The sequence below is a fragment of the Papaver somniferum genome, unplaced genomic scaffold (genome assembly GCF_003573695.1).
Source record: "Papaver somniferum cultivar HN1 unplaced genomic scaffold, ASM357369v1 unplaced-scaffold_148, whole genome shotgun sequence".
In the NCBI taxonomy this organism is placed as follows: domain Eukaryota; kingdom Viridiplantae; phylum Streptophyta; class Magnoliopsida; order Ranunculales; family Papaveraceae; genus Papaver; species Papaver somniferum.
The window spans coordinates 1,555,077-1,571,162 of record NW_020624154.1 but is presented as its reverse complement, the minus strand read 5'-3'; the positions used below and the strand labels follow the sequence as shown (position 1 = coordinate 1,571,162).

General features: G+C 38.4%; 3 protein-coding genes across 5 annotated transcripts; 2 read left to right on the top strand and 1 right to left on the bottom strand.

The window, feature by feature from the left end:
* The first annotated feature begins 6,395 nt into the window (after positions 1–6,395).
* On the top strand, positions 6,396–10,541 carry LOC113335443 (elongation factor-like GTPase 1). Of its 3 annotated transcripts, none has more exons than XM_026581486.1 (2): positions 6,396–9,713; positions 10,056–10,541. In XM_026581486.1, the coding sequence occupies exons 1-2, from the start codon at positions 6,627–6,629 to the stop codon at positions 10,182–10,184; spliced, it is 3,216 nt and encodes a 1,071-aa protein (XP_026437271.1). In that variant the 5' UTR covers positions 6,396–6,626; the 3' UTR covers positions 10,185–10,541. The 3 variants fall into 3 exon arrangements, with proteins under 3 accessions (XP_026437271.1, XP_026437272.1, XP_026437273.1); XM_026581487.1 differs by having other exon boundaries at positions 10,040–10,541; XM_026581488.1 differs by lacking the exon at positions 10,056–10,541 and having other exon boundaries at positions 6,396–10,016.
* Positions 10,542–11,800: 1,259 nt separating this feature from the next.
* On the top strand, positions 11,801–12,439 carry LOC113335456 (F-box/kelch-repeat protein At3g06240-like). The gene has a single exon (XM_026581499.1). The coding sequence runs from the start codon at positions 11,801–11,803 to the stop codon at positions 12,437–12,439; it is 639 nt and encodes a 212-aa protein (XP_026437284.1).
* Positions 12,440–13,069: 630 nt separating this feature from the next.
* Positions 13,070–15,672, bottom strand: LOC113335475 (transmembrane protein 18-like). The gene is made up of 4 exons (XM_026581514.1): positions 15,298–15,672; positions 14,577–14,682; positions 13,540–13,688; positions 13,070–13,436 (listed from the first exon to the last, which is right to left on the bottom strand). The coding sequence occupies exons 1-4, from the start codon at positions 15,448–15,450 to the stop codon at positions 13,341–13,343; spliced, it is 504 nt and encodes a 167-aa protein (XP_026437299.1). The 5' UTR covers positions 15,451–15,672; the 3' UTR covers positions 13,070–13,340.
* Between the last annotated feature and the right edge of the window lie 414 nt (positions 15,673–16,086).

Here is a 16,086-nt window from a genome sequence, read left to right as displayed (position 1 = left end):
TCAATCCACAGAGACTGGGTGTGTTTGGAGTATTTAGCTATTTTGGGTTCTAGTTGGCTATTGGGCTTTAAGTATCAAAGGGTTGTGGTACCAATGGGTTATGAATGTGCTTTGGGCCTTTGAATACTCTTGGAATGAATTGGGGTGTTGTCTTAATGAAATGAACTGAGCTTGGGCTCAGTTGGTTTTGTAGTGCACTAGGCTTTGGTTTTGAATTTGGGCTTGGGCTTAGTGTAGTGAACTGAGCCTTGGGTGGACTGAATTAGACTGGGCTTGTGATGTGATTTGAGCCTTGGGTTGAGCTGGGCTTTCACAGTGAACTGTGGCTGGGCCTTAACCTGAACTGTGGTCTTCGCTGAGCCAAGCTCAGTTGCAGCAGCAGCAGTGGCTTCAGCAGGGAAAGGGAGAGCAAGGCAGCAGAAGCAAAGGCAGACAGGAAACAAAATCACACAGGGCCAAGGATGGCATTTACAATGACAATGAAGAATGATCATGGGAAAGAAGCAAAAATCAGTGGCAATGAGGCACAAAGGCAGTTAGCCTAAGGCAAGGGAGCAGCAATGAAACAAATGGTAACAGTGGCAGTTAACAAGAAACAAAACCAAATAAACCAAGGCTGTTAGCCAAGGGCAGTGGGAGAACAAGGCACAAAACAGTTATAAAAAAAAACAAATTGAGAGCCTAGGCATACTACTAGAGTGGGAAGAGAACCAGCTTGCTCACAGTCACTAGTGAGCACTAGTTTCTCCCCACTGCTCAATCAATCCAATGCTTCACAGGCTTTAGCCTAACATTCACACAAAACAGTAAACAACAATGGAGATAAACAGTGAAGCAAAGACAATAAAATGACAGTGTAATAAACCAAGGCCTAAGCCAAGGGCAATGGCAGTGAGCAAATAAGAATAACAGAACAGAGAAACAACACAACTGGGTTATGAATCCACCCTGTGACCTAGCCAGATAGTATAGTTCTAGGTTGAATCCTTAATGGAACTAAGTGACAGTTAAGGCCAACTTAAGATCCTAAGCATACAAAAAGGGAATAGCAAGATAAACAGCTTGCTCAACTGATGTGCTCCTAGTATTGACTGTCTTTTGACAGTACAATCAATCACAAGCACTAGTGAGCACTGAATTCTCCCATTGCTCAATCAAATCAGTGCACTAAGGCTTCTAACCTAACATTCCACTACCTAACAGTCCACTAAAGCTTCATCTGAGTCTCAGCTAATGAGAACATGAGAGAACAGATGGAACAACACATGATTAACAGGAACAACACAAAAACATCACATTAACAACAACAACAACAGGATATTAAAACAGGGAACATTACACAAAAACAGGGAACATCACATTAACAACAGGGAACATTACACAAAACAGAACATGAATATATGCAGAACATCAAAGTTCTGGACACTGGCTATTCCAGCATGAGCCAATTTTACACCCACAGTCCCCTATTTATACATACAATGGAAATCCCAAAAAATCAGTGAAGTTATGGTTCCACCAAAAAGTGAAATTGACTCACCTAACCTACTGATAACAGCCCTAATATGTCGACCCATGCCTCTAATTATACATTCAATCACTTTCCCCCCAAAATCCCCAATTTATGAAATTAGGGTTTGATAAAAAAATGAAATCAATTCATACCTAATCTCTGAAAACTGCTACTGACTTCGACCCATGCTTCTCCTTAGTCTCCTGCTCCTTCCCATGCCTTCAATTTCTCTTTCTATCTTCACTAATTCGTCAACCATTCACCTAGGGTTTCGGCAGGGGAGAAATTGACGAATTAGGGGGCTATAAAGATGGGTAATAGTTGTAGGAAGGTAGGGGTGATGATGGTGGAGGTGTGGTGGTGGTAGAGGAGTTGGTGATGGAGTCAGAGCAGGTGGAGAAGGTGGTGGTGATGGTGGTGCGGCAGGGTATGGTGGTTGCAGAGGGTGAGGGAGAAAGAGAAGAAGTCGATGGAAAATGGATTGGGGTGCGTTTGTTTTGGGTATAGGGTATTTGGTACTCGGGTGTTGAGCGGCTTCATCAAATTTTTGATGTTTTGTGACTCTGAGCTGCGGGATGCGATGATGGTTGGTAGATCTAACGGTGAGATGAGAGATGAATCGATGCAACCGTTGGATTTTGAAACACAACGAAGTCAACGGTTTTAGATGATGTTAGGTACTGTAGTGTTAAGCGGAAGTATCGAGATTTGATGCGCAGACAAAGGAGCGACCGTAGGATCTAAATATGATCTAATCTGAAGGCTTGGAATTTAAGCGCTGTGGTGTTTGGCAGAGACTTCAGACTTTGATGCTCTATGAATGAGCGACCGTAGGATGATGAGTTGGATCCAATCTAACGGTTGAGAATGGAGGCGGGTATGGATATAGAAAATGGGTTTGGGTAAGGGTTTTGGGCTTTGGGTATGCCAAGCCCATATCTTCTTCAAGAACAATTCTTCCTTCTTGAGCCCATTCCTAGCTTTTTGGACTTGTGCGCACCATTCTTTGCGGCTTCCTTGCGTAATTTCTTCCGGCTTTTCACTACTCTTCAACTCTTTTCCGCTCCGCAAGTCATCCAGACTTTATTTATTACCTAAGAATGCAAAATTAAGTAAGAAAAATATTTATTCTTGAAAACAATGAAAATACAGAATATGGGATAAAATGTAGAATTACTGCACAAAAGATGAGTTAAATGCCAACAAAAAGGGATAAATATATACAATATTTGGCACTCATCACCTACTACACTACTGAAAAAGCGGGGGTCTAACAATCACACCCAATATTTCGTTTAGGCAATCTGTGTGGACAAAATCCAATATAATTCCAAGAGAATCAACTAGACAGTCAGACTCAATTCAATGGAAATACATCCAAGAGTTGTATCTTTGTTTCTCAATGTAATCAGCAAACTAAACAGATAGAAATCCGCGAGCCTGATTATTATGAAAAACAACTTGAACGGTACCAAAGACCAATGTTCAAGTGTCAATCAATTTATATCAACAACCAAAGGTTAGATTATCTAATTGATTGAACTATGCACAACCTTTGATGTTTCAAATATATTGAAAATATAATGGCGGAAAAGAAATAACACAGACACCAGAAGTTTTGTAAACGAGGAAACCGCAAATGAAGAAAAACCCCGGGACCTAGTCCAGATTTGAACACCACACTGTATAAAGCCGATACAGACTCTAGCCTACTACAAGTTAACTTCGGACTGGAATGTAGTTGAGCCCTAACCAATATCACAGTGATTAAGGTACAGTCGCGTTCCTTACGCCTCTGAATCCCAGCAGAACTCTACGCACTTGATTCCCTTAGCTGATCTCACCCACAACTAAGAGTTGCTGCGACCCAAAGTCAAAGACTTGATAAACAAATCTGTCTCACACAAAAAAGTCTACTGAATAGATAAATCTGTCTCCCACAGAAATACCTACGAGTTTTTGTTCCATCTTTTGATAAATCAAGGTGAAATGATACATCAGACCTATGTTCCCGAAGAACAGCCTAGTAATATCAATCACCTCACAATGATCTTAACCGTATGGTAGCGGAAGAAGATATTGTGGAATCACAAACAATGAGTCGAAGATGTTTGGAACTACTTTTTATCTTACCTATCAGAGATTAAATATCGAGCAAATCTTAGAGAGGATAATACTCAATACGATATAACAAAGTAAGATCAGAATACGCAACAATAGAGAAAATAGTTGGGTCTGACTTCAGAATCCCAATGAAGTCTTTAAGTCGTTAACCTATAATGGTTTTAGAGAAACCTATTTAAAGGAGAATCGACTCTAGTCGCAACTACTATCACACAAGAGGTGTGGGGATTCGGTTTCCCATTTGCTATAGTTCTCCCTTATATAGTCTTCAAATCAAGGTTTGCAATCAATGTTACCTTGGTAAAAAAACATTCAATATTCACCGCCAGATGAAAACCTGATTAGATTCAAGCTCATATCTTTCAAGATAAGTGATTATTGAGCTCTCAACTGAGTTTTGGGAGAGACTTGAATAAGAAAAAAAACCGTGGGAATCGTGCAAATGTTATGTGTTGTAATTTCCTTTTTTTTTTTTGAAAATTTTTCAACTAATATGAGTATGCAACCTGATTTTCAGGGGTGCACAAATTTAGACACAACTCGCCCTATATCCTTTATCTTTGCCCTTTAGTATCTTTTAAAAAGATGAAATTTCCGATTAGTTGGAGCATGGTAATTCCTACACGAGGGTGCTCCATTTTGAATATGTGTTATCTTATAAATATACCCCATGGGTATACCTGTTATCCCACGGGATGTACTGCTTTATCAGTTGGACAATTCCTCTATGACCAGTGCATTCCAAGAAAATTACGACTTTCATTATTTCTCAATAATCGTTTGACAATATTTAGTGGTTAGTAGACTCATGCATCTTGCATTGAACCTCCAATTAACTGCCCCTAGAAACTTCCCCACGTAATGATAAACAGTTGGTGCACGCTTACGAACATAATCATTATCGTTACATAAATACTTCATCACGACTCACATCTTCATGTGAGGAGTGTGGCCTGGATCATAGCAGCATCTCTCTGATGTGGAATTCTGGATCAACCTCGCTGACTTTGTCTAAAACATGCATAAGTAGGAGGCGAGGAAAATGTAACCGACATTTAAACTTCTTCGGTCCATAAGTACAAATGGCATTGAAGTAGTCTTACATGATCGTTTCATCTGAATCACCATGATTTCTCCAAATGCGTTCTTTATTCTTCAAGACAACTGGGACATGTTGGTGTAATCATGCTTCTTATTCCACCAATGGATACAATAGCACAACTTACGCGCTGTATCATCGTTGAATCCAAGATGGATAACAAACTTCTCCTGCATGTATCTTCTTAATAGATCCTCCACGGTGAACTTAAAATAATTTGCACATAAATTTTATATGTTCATCAATGTAATCTTAATATTATCATTGCATCAAATTATCAACTTCATTATTATTTAGTCAATGTAATTCACCGTGTTATTTAATATATGTTCATCATATACAACACGATCATTCATGTTCATAGTGTTCTCGCAAAAAAGAATCAAAACATAAATAAAAATACTAAAATTCGATTAAAATGAGAATTGCTTCAAAACCTTACCTCAAAATCATTTGTGGTTGGAAACCAAATAAATAAATACATATATCTTCACAATAACAAGAACAATAAACCCTTATTACAGATTGATAAAAATCTCGCAAAATCTTTGTGATTTGATGAAAAAAAAGGATTTGGAGCGAACAGGAAGAAGGAAAACCGAGTTCTTTTATATACATTTTTAGTATCGCGTCGAATGGTTTAGCGCGTCAACTAAAATTTCCTGGTCAAGCAGTTGTCTAGTGTTGGGTCCATTTTTTATTTTTTGCTAAACCATTCCACGCTCTTATGTTATGTAATTTCATGTTTTTTCAAACCTCAATGCCATGACATCCCGACCTAATTCAAGGTGACGTGGATCTTGATTTGAAGCTCCATAGTTTTTTTTTTATATGAGAAAACCGGGCCCCGACCCCAACCCTAACCAGCCAGTCGAACTGGCCCACTGCCAAACTCAACTCGCCAAACCCAACTATACAACTACCCTAATAGAAATCTATACTGTAACCTATGTGAATTCCTCCTTAGTGGAATTGATGGGAAACCGCTGAGCTACAAGCTTGGACTGTGAAGCTCCATAGAACTCAGCCTAATGCTTAATCTAATTGTCGCCCAAGATTCAACATTCACATCCACGACACATTACCAAAATTCAAAATCCAAACCTTATGGGAATTCAAGATTCAAGTGAAAAACGCCAAATGATATACCGTCAGAGCCAAACCATTTAGTGTCTGATCTATCAACCGTTAGATGACCAAAAAAACTATGAATCCTACGATCTACATCGTCCTAACATTTAAATTTCCGTAAAATATTTCCTAAACGCCCAACCATTTAGCGTTTCAGGATTTTTTGGGACGCCAAACCATTAAGCGTCCCTATGTTAATTTTATATTACATTCTATGAAACTGCTGAACGCTCGGTGGAATTTAGCCGATTAACGAAAGAATCTTGAATCTTGACTCCCCACCGCACTAAACGTAATGAAGAAAGCTCTTTGATTACCTCACCTGTCAATCAGCAAGGGTGGAAGAGTATAGAAGAGACGGTACTTCTTGTTGTAGGGAGTTATTGTGGTGCTTCATAGTCTGATGGTTAAATGGGATACTGAAAATAGATTAACGGTTGAGATGAATACACGTTTATTTAGAAATTCTTTGCTCTGGGTTTTAGTTTGTTTGGCCGGGCTTGTGTGTAAAAACTAAAAACTGTATCCTCCTCGTTAGACCTAAACGGCTAAACCTTGGCGGTCTGCATCTCTCTCAAAGGTAAGGGGATTCTTCCCATCTCGATATGCTTAGTATCTTCACAGACATAATCATAACAATCTTTAGGGTTCACCAATTCACAATCTCCTCACTAACGTTGTTTCTGTAAAGCTTTTAAAACCCTAGTTAGATTTCTTCTGAACTTGAAATTTGGGTTTTATTGAATTGTATTGTTAATAATGGGGGATTTTGAAAGAGAGAAGATTAGGAATATTTGTATTCTAGCTCATGTTGATCATGGTAAAACTACTTTAGCTGACCATCTAATTGCCGCTTCTGTTGGTAATTTTCTCCACCCAAAACAAGCTGGTAAAATGAGATATATGGATTATCTAGATGAAGAACAAAGAAGAGCTATTACCATGAAGAGTTCTTCAATTGCTTTACAATATAAAGACCATTCCATTAATCTAATAGATTCTCCAGGACATATGGATTTTTGTAGTGAGGTTTCTACTGCTGCTAGATTAAGTGATGGTGCATTGGTGTTAGTTGATGCTGTTGAAGGTGTTCATATACAAACACACGCTGTTTTACGGCAAGCGTGGATTGAGAAACTTACTCCGTGTTTGGTTTTAAATAAGATTGATAGGTTGATTACGGAGCTGAAAATGACTCCAATGGAAGCGTATACTAGATTACAGAGGATAGTTCACGAGGTTAATGGAATTATGAGTGCATATCAGTCCGAGAAGTATTTGTCGGATGTTGATTCACTAATTGCAGGGTCTGTGAACGAGATGGGTGATGAGAATTTTGAGTTTATGGAGGATGATGAAGAAGATACTTTTCAACCTCAGAAGGGAAATGTTGCGTTTGTTTGCGCGTTAGATGGTTGGGGTTTCTGTATTAAAGAGTTTGCTGAATTCTATGCATCTAAGCTTGGGGCTAGTGTAGGTGCTTTGCAGAAGGCTTTATGGGGGCCTCGTTATTTTAATCCGAAAACAAAGATGATTCTGGGAAAGAAGGCAATTGGTTCAGGAAGTAAAGCAAAGCCAATGTTCGTGCAGTTTGTGCTAGAGCCACTTTGGCAGGTTTATCAGGCAGCATATGAACCTGATGGAGATAAAGCAGTGCTTGGAAAAGTTATTAAGACATTTCATTTGTCTGTTCCTCCTCGTGAATTAGAGAATAAGGATAATAAAATTGTGGCTCAAGCTATTATGAGTCGCTGGCTTCCTTTGTCTGATGCAATCTTGTCAATGGTAATTAGGTGTATGCCTGATCCTGTTGCAGCACAGTCTGTTCGAATCACAAGGTTGCTTCCTAAGCGAGTGGTTCTGAATTATGCGGCCAGTCCCGATGTGCTTGAAGAAGCAGAGAATGTAAAGAAATCTGTTCAGGCATGTGATGCAAGTGCTGAAGCACCATGTGTTGCTTTTGTGTCTAAGATGTTTGCTGTTCCTATGAAGGTGCTTCCACGTAAAGGTCCCAATGGTGAAGCTGTCAATAATTACCCAGATGAAGGCGGGGTCGGTGAATCAGATGAGTGCTTCCTTGCATTTGCAAGGATTTTTAGTGGGGTTCTTCATGTAGGGCAGAAAATTAATGTGCTTTCAGCTCTCTATGATCCATTTAAAGGGGAAGAAGCAATGCAGAAACATCTGCAGGAAGCTGAGATGCATTCCTTATATCTCATGATAGGGCAGGGTTTGGAACCGGTGGCCTTTGCCAGGGCAGGGAATGTTGTCGCCATACGAGGCCTTGGTCATCACATCTTAAAGAGTGCAACCCTTTGTTCAACTAGAAATTGTTGGCCTTTTTCGAGTATGGTTTTCCAAGTTGCTCCTACTCTAAGAGTTGCTATTGAACCAACTTTTCCTACTGATATGGCTGCAGTTACAAAGGGATTGCGTCTTCTTAACAGGGCAGACCCATTTGTAGAGGTTAGTGTTTCTGCCACAGGAGAACAAGTGCTTGCAGCTGCAGGAGAGGTTCATCTAGAAAGATGCATAAAGGATTTGCAAGAGAGGTTTGCAAAGGTTAGTCTGAATGTCTCAAAACCGCTTGTATCATATAGAGAGACCATTGAAGGGGACGGGTCCAATTTCCTAGATAATATGAAGGTCTTGACTGGTGGCTTGGATTGTGTTGAGAAGACAACCCCCAATGGTCGATGTGTTGTTCGAGTGCAGGTAGTAAAGCTTCTGCCAGCACTGACGAAGTTGCTTGATGAAAATTCTGATCTACTTGGAGAAATCCTAGAGGGCAAACCTGCGCAGAGAAACGACAAACTATTGGCAGCACATAGAGACGAGAATTCTGTTGATGATAATCCAATTGAAGCACTTAAAAAACGGATAACGGATGCTACAGAGGGTCACATCGCGAGTGAAAAACTCGACAAGGATAAAGCTGATAAATGTAGAAGTGTGTGGCTTCAGTTGCTGCGAAGAATCTGGGCACTTGGACCTAGGTATGTTGGTCCTAACATTCTTCTTGTTCCGCACGCCAAAGAAGAGAGTGGCGACCATTCGGTTCTTATTCGAGGTTCTCCCCATGTATCTCAAAGGTTAGGATTTATAGATGAGAAGACAAGTGATGAAGATGCGGCTTTTGAAAAATCTATAGAAAAAAGTAGTTCATTGTTTATGGAAGCAGAAAGTCTCAAGAGCAGTGTCTTATCTGGGTTTCAGCTTGCTACTGGAGCTGGACCTCTGTGTGATGAACCTATGTGGGGCTTGGCATTTATAGTTGAAGCTAATGTTATTCCAGTGGAGAATCATTCCAATGAATCTGATGTTTCTACTCAACTAGCAGATCAATATGGCATCTTTACTGGGCAGATAATGACAGTAGTGAAGGAAGCATGTAGAACAGCTGTGCTTCAAAAGCAACCTCGAATTGTGGAAGCCATGTATTTTTGTGAACTGAACACCCCAACTGAACAATTGGGCTCCATGTATGGTGTTCTAAATAAGAGACGTGCTCGAGTTCTGAAGGAGGAGATGCAAGAAGGATCTTCTTTGTTCACAGTGCACGCATATGTGCCAGTTACTGAAAGTGTAGGGTTTGCGAAGGAGCTTCGAGAAAAGACATCAGGAGCTGCAAGTGCCTTACTTGTACTTAGTCATTGGGAAGAGCTGTCTGAAGATCCTTTCTTTGTACCTAAGACAGAAGAAGAACTTGAAGAGTTTGGAGATGGTTCTAGCGTTCTGCATAACACAGCAAGGAAGCTCATTGATGCGGTAAGGAGGCGGAAAGGTCTTCCAGTGGAAGAAAAAGTAGTGCAACATGCCACCAAGCAGAGGACACTTTCTCGTAAGGTGTAAAATGATTGTTCTAGTGATGTATTACGACTTCTCTCAGAACTGAAAGTTATCTTGTTTCATCAGTTGGTAGGAAAACAAAAGGGGTTATACAACTATACATACATGTCACCAGATGTTATCTAACCTAGCCTGTAATTGGGTACTCTAGGAACACATTGTACTAGGCCCCAGAAGGTTAATATCTCTGTTTTTGTAGTTCAAAATTGTAGGAGAGATTTTTATTTTTGTTTTGTTTACCCCAGGGTTGAATTTTGCATCTTTATATGATTATTTTTGTAGTTCAGTGTTATGTGATTATTTTTTCCTATTAAACCTTTCAGAGAGTAACATGTGCAGAATGTGAGCATCGAGAAGCAAATCGATGGGAAGCTGAGCGGTTACATTAGGATAAGGAGCAAGACTCAAGGGATTGCCCTCAGTTTAAGGGATAAAATCACTCTTAAACAGAAAGGAGTAGCTGTCTGATTGATAGGTAGGAGATTGATACCTGACATCAACCTGTAGTTTATTCGATTTTATTCCTGCTCCATCTCTCCTTGAGTTATATCCCTCCGTCCTCACCATATTTCATCGCCATGATCCGCGACTGTTATGGGTATTGTTTTTTGGAAGTGAAAAATCTGCAGCCTTCACATGTGTTTCTTTTCTTACATCTAGGGAGAATAGGCAGTGCTTTTTTAGGGACGGGAATAACTTTTGTTCTCCTTTGGAGCTCAATGTCTGTAGTACAACAATTTGTGAATGAGAGAATGAAATATCTGAAACCTTTGTTGATGATGTAATGGCGCCTCAAAATTCAATGAAATATCTGAAAGTTCATCATCTCCTTTTAATGCAAATGTTAATTTTTTTGTTACTGATTCAAGCAGATTTCATATGTTTAATTAGGTTTGTTGTGATTAAATTTTTATTTGTGTTATTTTGACTCAGTTGGTTACATTTTGGAGGTTTTTAAGTTTCATCTAATTGTGTTAATTTATGGATTTAATTCAAGAGATTCAACTTGGGAGGAATTGATGGATGAAACTTTAGACATCTCAAGAAGTGGCTATGATGCCCCGCAGAGTGTTCTAGTTTCCAAATGTATTCTAGTTTTTAATTTCTAAATGTCATTTGTATGCTAGTTTCTACATGTAAATACGACACGCAGGCCACAACTACACATCGCGCATACGACTTGCCGATTAACTCATAATTTGGTGTCATCTAGTATATTTAAATCAAGGGGACGCATCACATCTTGGTGACGATCTAATTTTAATCCAACTTGATCAAGATGTATGTTTTTTTTGTTAAGGACATATGACATTTTCTTAAGGGGCATGTCACCGTTGAATAAGCAATTGCAGGTTACCACGTACATCAGAAGACTTCCAAAGAAGTCTTCGTTACCTCCTATAACTCATTGGAAGGAGACTGGCAATATTTAAGAGAAAGTGATTAGCATCTAATCTCGTATTATCTTCCCTCTAAAACAACATTACTCCTCAACCTTTCATTTTTACTTTAATTTTATTTTCATTTTCCGAGTTTGATCACAGGTAACGAGAATTATTAAAGAACAGGTATGTCTTGCTTTCCCGACGATATCATCGTCAATATCTTTTCTAAGTTACCGGTAAAAGATATTTCACGATTCAAGTCTGTATGCAAATCATGGTGTAAGTTATTCAGTCATTCTCATTTTGTGAAAATGCATCTTCATTATTCTATACAAAACAAAAACTTTAATCTCATGATTACTGGACCAAACCATGTTCACTTTGTAGATGATTGTTATGAATCATTAATGTCCTTGCCGTCATCATTTCCGCCGGCATGTTATCAAGAGCAGGTATCAGAAATCAATTACCCCTTTGACTCATCGGAATTTATTCAAAGTTTGGGGTCTTATAATGGCTTATGTTGTGTGATCTTTAATGGAGACAAAATTTTCTATTGGAATCCCTCCACTAAGCATCACAAGCTGGTGCCGCCACTAGCCTTACCGATCGAACTTTCACACAACAAAGCATATCAGTTATCCAGCAGATACGGATTTGGTTATGACAGCAAAGTCGAAGATTACAAATTGGTTAAAAATGGAAAGCGCTTATGGTGATGGCCAATATAGTCATAAAGTGCACGTGTATTCATTACTATCAGATTCATGGAAAAGCATACTAAACCTTCCATCTTACCTCTGCGAATTAACTAGTTATCATGGAGCGGCGCCTGGGGTGTTCGTCAATGGAGCGATTCATTGGATATTATACTGCCGGACGGAAGGTCGGCAAATTCTTATATCTTTTGACGTTAGCAGTGAGACACTTAGTGAAACTATGAAACCAAAACGTATCGTTGACAACAAGTTCCATATAACAAATATGAGCACGTTGGATGGCCGGCTTTGCTTGTTGGTTAGTGAAGGCGATAAAATGAGTCTTGATGTATGGGTGGCCAAAGATTACAGATTGAGTGAATCCTGGACATTGCTGTTCACCATCAATGCCCAACAAACATCTATTTTTCGCTACGTTAGAGGCTTCAAGGCAGTACAGGCTTTCAAGAACGGTGAGGTTCTATTCGAGAAGGATAGAAGCACTTTGGTAATATATGACCCAAATTCTGAAAGAGCTAGAATTATAAAAATTGGCGGCGTTCGAAAATTCTTCTTGGCGGCGATTTACATGCCGAGTTTAGTTTCTCCTAATTCGATAAAGAATGCGGACGCAGAATGATTAAAGAATAGTTGTCTGTCGATAATAAAGAATGTTCTGTTTTTTGTTTTACTAATTTGAGAATATTTGGGAAAATTATTTTAAGAAATTTGTAATGGATAATAATTTGAGAAATTTGTAATGGATAAACCTGATTCTTGTTATATAATTAAGTTTACTTGTACAAGTAATGCTTCTTGTTATATAATACAAAGAAAAAAAACTTAGCAACATCGCATCGACATATGGATAGTTTCTATGATACTTGCTAAAACACTGGTAAGTAAAAAAAACTTGTCTACATTTAGCGAATTGATTAAATGCCATCCGTATTTTCCCACTAGATCAAAAAATGCTCGATCATCAAAACAAAATATCACGTTATTACAATGTTGGAGACAACTAAAACTTCCCTACATCAAGATTTAGTATTCAGTTGAAGAGTATGTTACACATTAGGTTAGTATCAATATAGCTGGAACAACATTCGTAGGGCATAAACTTACCAATAAAAGGAGGGAAATAGAATCAAAACAAACACAAGCTGAGCTGAGCTGAGCTGAGCAAGATTTCCTTCTCTACAAACTTATTGACTGTCAAAATATCTTTGACATATTACTGAGTATATACAAAAGAAAACCCAGAAGACAGTACCGAAGGCATGTTTATAACTTCCCTCTTTCAAAATCTTATAATATTCAGTTGAAGAGTATGTTACAACTTACAAGGTTAGTAACTGTATACAGAACAACTACAGCCAGAACAAAATTCATAATCTACCAATAAAAGGAGGAAAAGGAAAAAACAACTCTTGCAAGATAAACAAGCAAAAGAGTGGAAGATTTGTACGTGAAAATAAATTCAACATGAGTAAGAAAGCGTTACAAAGTGTACCCTAAACATGGAATACAAGGTAACTATATCATTCCTGCTTGTTACGAGCAGCCCTTGCCTTGTGCTTGAGCTCAGCTCTTTTCCACTTAACCATTAGTTGGCATAATGAAAAGAGCGTGTTTACCTGTGGATGATAACACATTCATAAGAAGTACCGAGATAAATGAAGGCGACAACCACCTGGTGGGTGATGAAAATAAATAAGAAGTGGTTAAAGATTAACTAACCAGGACTATGATTGAAATGATCAAAAGAGGCCCAGACCAGAGTACCGACAGAAAAATTCCACGCGGATCAAAATAATTCTGACCTGCAAAACTTTTCCAGTTGCTAGCTAGAACAGTATTAATATTTTCTGCGAAGTATACACCAGCCACTGCACATTAACACCAATGTTGAATAGAACTTTCAGTATCATGAAGAAGTAAAAGATAGGTAGTCTCGACTAAAAGAAACTGATTTCCAGGGAGAGCGTGGTTCTCCTGGACCCCATAAAGCAGCTTATTGATCTATCAAGTTCTTTTTCCTGTGTATCGACAAAAGGAAAAGCACTTCCGCTAAAAAAACATTATAGAACAAGTTGTCGTTGGAATACTAATAATAAATATCAATAAAAAAAATGTAACCGTAAAACCACAAAACAGATTGAGTCCACAAAATGAGATACAAGAAAAGAGACATGAAATCGTGAGAAGGGATGATAGAGATGGATCGGATGGAAAGCAACACAAGAATATTTTGAGGTGTAGTTTCCATTTTCTAGCTACACTCACAGGGTTCTTCTGGCATATATTTCAGCACTTTTCCTCAAAAACATAACATACTTAGATTTGAAATTTTTTAACGTAAGTTTTTTCATCAAAAATATAAAATAAGACAATAATAGTTTTTGTGGGTCCATAGAATTCATTATTTTCTATGAACATCTAAATGGTTTATCAAATACTGAGGCGTGGTAGACATTACGAGGCCAAATGAGATCATACAGTTTCAGTACTGAGGGATGACAGAGAAAAAGATGGTGGTGCAATGCCCATCACATAGAAGCATAATGTATTTCTGACCGAACTCGGCGACTTCAACATAATTTGGGCAACTCTCATAAAGAAAGTTCTCAAATTTTGTTTTAATGACAAACACTAGCTAGAATATCTGCTACAAATCTAAATTTCATTGAGTTTCGCAAACCTGAACCTAACTCATCTGTTAGCATATAATAGTATAATAAGCAAATGAAAGGCAGTTGAGGGACGCAGAATCTTACATGCCACAAGAAACAAGCACATTTGGAAGTTGATGTTTTTCCTTGACAAGATGGTTGTTAGCAGCAAAGCAACATGGAACGATATTAAGCCAATTAACCAAGGTTCCTGTAAACCAAATGGATAATTACTGCCAGACACAATAGGCTCCCCAAGAATGAAGAAGATAAATATGCCTATCCAAATAAAGGTAAATAGCAACCAATAACTCAACAAAGGAGTCAGATACCAAAATTGCAAAGACAGGCATATGTATAAAGAACTCACATCCTTAGCATATCTATAACCAAATGAACAAATAAACCAGAAATCTGAAAACAATCAATGAATGACTATGATGTGGCTAAAACATTAACATCCCCTTCAAAAAATTTCAATTGCCTACAAAAATATCCGAAGCTAGCCAGTTATAAAAGATAAACAAAATGGAGACTCAAAAACCTCTGCAACCTTTAAACTTTCCCAATTGGCAATTTTAACACGCTTTTGGCGATCCAACATTTTCGATGGACTTGAATGTCACTAGAAACGACACAGTTACGGCTTAAAACGGATCAGCTCAGCATAGAAGGATACTCCTACTTTGTATCCCTAATTCTTGAAATTATAAACCCTAATAGTTCCAGTAAACAATTGGATCTCAATTTCGCAATACTAAGTAAATCTGAGCAACCGTAAACATTTGATGCAATGCAAACCCTAAGTACTAAAAAGTTTTAATACCTTCCAGTCGATTGCCTGGAAGAAACCAATAAAAACGTCAACAGCGGGTTGAAGTCCAGTACGAAGCTCTCCACTGGATCTCTCGACGAGATCTGACATGAATTCTATGTGTTCCTTCATTGCTGATTTTAGCTCTTCCATGAACTGAGACATAGTGAGCAGAATAACCAACCTTCTCGAATGAGGAATGTTAGTATTTTGACTAGGACTTCCTAATACTTCGGTTCCAGAACTTGAACACAAAATATGCACTCTCCCGGTTTGGAAGCATATAAGTGCAGCAGTCAGGAGCAGAAATATTTTGCACAAAACGTAATTTTTTTGTTTCTAAAAGTTATTCTGAAATTGTGTATCCAAACTAATTTCCGATTCTTTTATTTTCAGAAGTCAAAAAACAACTTCTGATTGTGTATCCAAACAACCTATAAGGGAAACGCTCAGTCATCCTTTAGCGCATCCGAAGTGTTTGGTGCTAAAAATCATTATACGATGTGTGCCTGTCTGGAAGCAACTACAGGCAGCATCTGAATGTGAACACTTTTTTTTAAGTAGCTAGTGTCTCATATTGGGACGCTTTTAATAATTTCATAAGCTCTAGACGGCACTGAGGAATGTGTTTCTTCAAACATTGTTATATTATGTACATCTCAAATCCGACGTGAATATCATTTGCATTTTATACACACACCCCAAATCAGACGTGAATATCATTTGTGTTTCTCTGAAATAAACATTATTCAGGTTAAGGTATATACCCTTGTTGCTATGGAGCTTATCTAATCGATGTTG

Excerpts from the sequence above, each read along its gene's own strand:
- LOC113335456 (XM_026581499.1), top strand. The coding sequence starts at position 11,801 with ATGGAAAGCGCTTATGGTGATGGCCAATATAGTCATAAAGTGCACGTG.
- LOC113335443 (XM_026581486.1), top strand. The coding sequence starts at position 6,627 with ATGGGGGATTTTGAAAGAGAGAAGATTAGGAATATTTGTATTCTAGCT. Across the intron at positions 9,714-10,055 it reads AGAGGACACTTTCTCGTAAG|AATGTGAGCATCGAGAAGCA; the intron begins GTGTAAAATGAT and ends TAACATGTGCAG.
- LOC113335475 (XM_026581514.1), bottom strand. The coding sequence starts at position 15,450 with ATGTCTCAGTTCATGGAAGAGCTAAAATCAGCAATGAAGGAACACATA. Across the intron at positions 14,683-15,297 it reads TCCAGGCAATCGACTGGAAG|GAACCTTGGTTAATTGGCTT; the intron begins GTATTAAAACTT and ends TTTGGTTTACAG. Across the intron at positions 13,689-14,576 it reads GTGCTTGTTTCTTGTGGCAT|TGGCTGGTGTATACTTCGCA; the intron begins GTAAGATTCTGC and ends GTTAATGTGCAG.